The following is a 1830-nucleotide window of genomic DNA, read 5'->3' on the forward strand; positions in this document are numbered from 1 at the left end:
GGGAGGCACAGGCCGGGGCCCAGGGCCACGCATGGCAGGCTGCCCGCGGCAGGCGGGAAGCACGGCTCAGCAGGCAGGGGTGCGGGGCACGGAGGTAGCATCCGGGGGAGTACGTGCAGAGGAGCAGGAGGCACAGGCCCTGCACGCAGCTCCGGGCCTGCCCCCACCCCTCTTGGGGCTCGCCCTGCAGCACTGCAAGCGGGGGGCGGGGGGGACATGGCAGAGGCGTAGCAGCGTGAGGCCGGCTCCCTCCTGCACAAGCGTTTGCTCTGCAGCACGCGCAGCAGCGTGCCCCTCTGCCCCAGTCTCATTCCCGCCCCCGCGCTGGGCAGGGGCCTCGGCCCAAACCCGGCCTGGGGCCAGCCGGTGCCCGCGGGCTGCAGCCTGGGGCCATGCCCACGGTGCGCAGCGCTGGTGGGGGGCGGGGAGCGCCCAGCGCTGGCATCACTTCAGGCAGCGCGACATCGTCTTCAGCGCGGCTGGACTAGGCCCAGAGCTGCGGCAGGCATCCGGCTTCGGTCCCTGCAAGGAGAAGCGGGGTCAGGGCAGCCCAGGACCTGGGCCAGAGCCTGCACCGGGCCCCTCCTGGCCATGCCCTGCCCCCAGCGCCCGCTGGTCCTGGAGGTGCCCGCAGTCTGGAGCCGGGAGCCCCCGGGGCTGCAGGAGGGAAGGACAGCCCTTGCCCTGCCTGTTCCAGCCCGCCGGGCCCCGGGCCAAGGAGCTCGGGAGCCCCAGGGCAGCGGGTACGCGGGCACTCACCGTGTACAGCTCACAGACCAGGTTGAAGAGCGCGTTCTGGGCCTGGGCCTGCAGGTCGTCCGTGTGCTTCTGCGCAGGAGAGAGAAGGGGCCGTCAGGGAACAGCACGGCCGAGCCCAGCTCCCTGCCCACAAACAGAAGCCTCCACCAGGCCCGGCCCAGCTCCCGGCACACAGGTCAGAGCAGCCATCCTACCCCATTGACCAGGATCCAGGGCACGTATTTGTGGGGCGGTTGGAGGGCATCCGTCCGCTGGGCGTTGTTGTGCATCAGCTTGATGCCCTGGTCTCCCTTCACGCAGGCCATGATGTCGGACAGCTTGATGTCGGGTGCGTAGATCTGCAGGCACTGAGCGTGGCCGGGGCGGGGGTCAGTGCAGGGAGCGGGAACCCGGCTTGCCGTGCCCTTCTCCAGCGCCCAGCGTGAGGGCAGGTGCCGCCTGGGCCCGTCAGCCCCGAGCAACTCGCAGCTGTCTCCAGGGCAGGGACAGGCAGCACAAGGCTGCACCGGGCCGGCTCCTGCCGAGCGGCTGGGGGTCGGGAGCAGGGGCAACACCCAGGGAGGCATCCCCGTGCCATGGGCTTGGCCAGCAGTAGCCCAGACTCTGCCCTCGCTGGGGTGCTGCCAGGCTGGACGTGCCAGTCGCAGGGCCCCGCAGGCAAGGGGAACGGCGCCAGGAGCCCCAACCTGGGCACCCCGCTCGCCCACCCACACCACCGCCCAGGCCCCAACGTACAGCGCCCATGTTGCCGGTCACAGATGAGCCCGACTCCATGCAGAAGATGACGAGGAAGTAGAGGTCAAAGTCCTGCAGCACGTCCATGAGGCAGGTCTGGGGAGCGGGCAGGCGGGGGCAGGGGTCAGTGCGGCCGCCCCGGGAGAGGCCAGGCAGGGAGGGTCCCCGCTGCCCTCGGTCCCCAGTTCTGCAGGGCCTGGGCAGGGCAGGGCCAAGGGCATTGCCACCCGCCCCAGGCCCGTGCGCCGGGGCTCACCTCCATCATGTTGCCCAGGCACTCGTCCGAGCCGTGCTGGCACTCGAACTGCCATTTGCCGCTGACGTTCTTCTCCTGCA

The 1830-nt window shown here is 71.1% G+C and overlaps 1 protein-coding gene across 1 annotated transcript in view; it reads right to left on the reverse strand.

Annotated features, from left to right (window-relative positions):
- Positions 1 to 6: 6 nt before the first annotated feature.
- IFI30 (IFI30, lysosomal thiol reductase) overlaps positions 7 to 1830 on the reverse strand; it is a 4836-nt gene continuing 3012 nt past the window's right edge. The window contains exons 2-6 of the mRNA XM_006028887.2: positions 1751 to 1825; positions 1495 to 1590; positions 954 to 1106; positions 760 to 828; positions 7 to 522 (exon numbers count right to left, since the gene is read on the reverse strand). Coding sequence (XP_006028949.1) covers positions 445 to 522; positions 760 to 828; positions 954 to 1106; positions 1495 to 1590; positions 1751 to 1825 — 471 coding nt within the window. The 3' untranslated portion in view covers positions 7 to 444. The remainder of the gene's footprint in view (positions 523 to 759; positions 829 to 953; positions 1107 to 1494; positions 1591 to 1750; positions 1826 to 1830) is intronic.

This window comes from Alligator sinensis, unplaced genomic scaffold, assembly GCF_000455745.1.
Source record: "Alligator sinensis unplaced genomic scaffold, ASM45574v1 scaffold1354_1, whole genome shotgun sequence".
NCBI lineage: Eukaryota > Metazoa > Chordata > Crocodylia > Alligatoridae > Alligator > Alligator sinensis.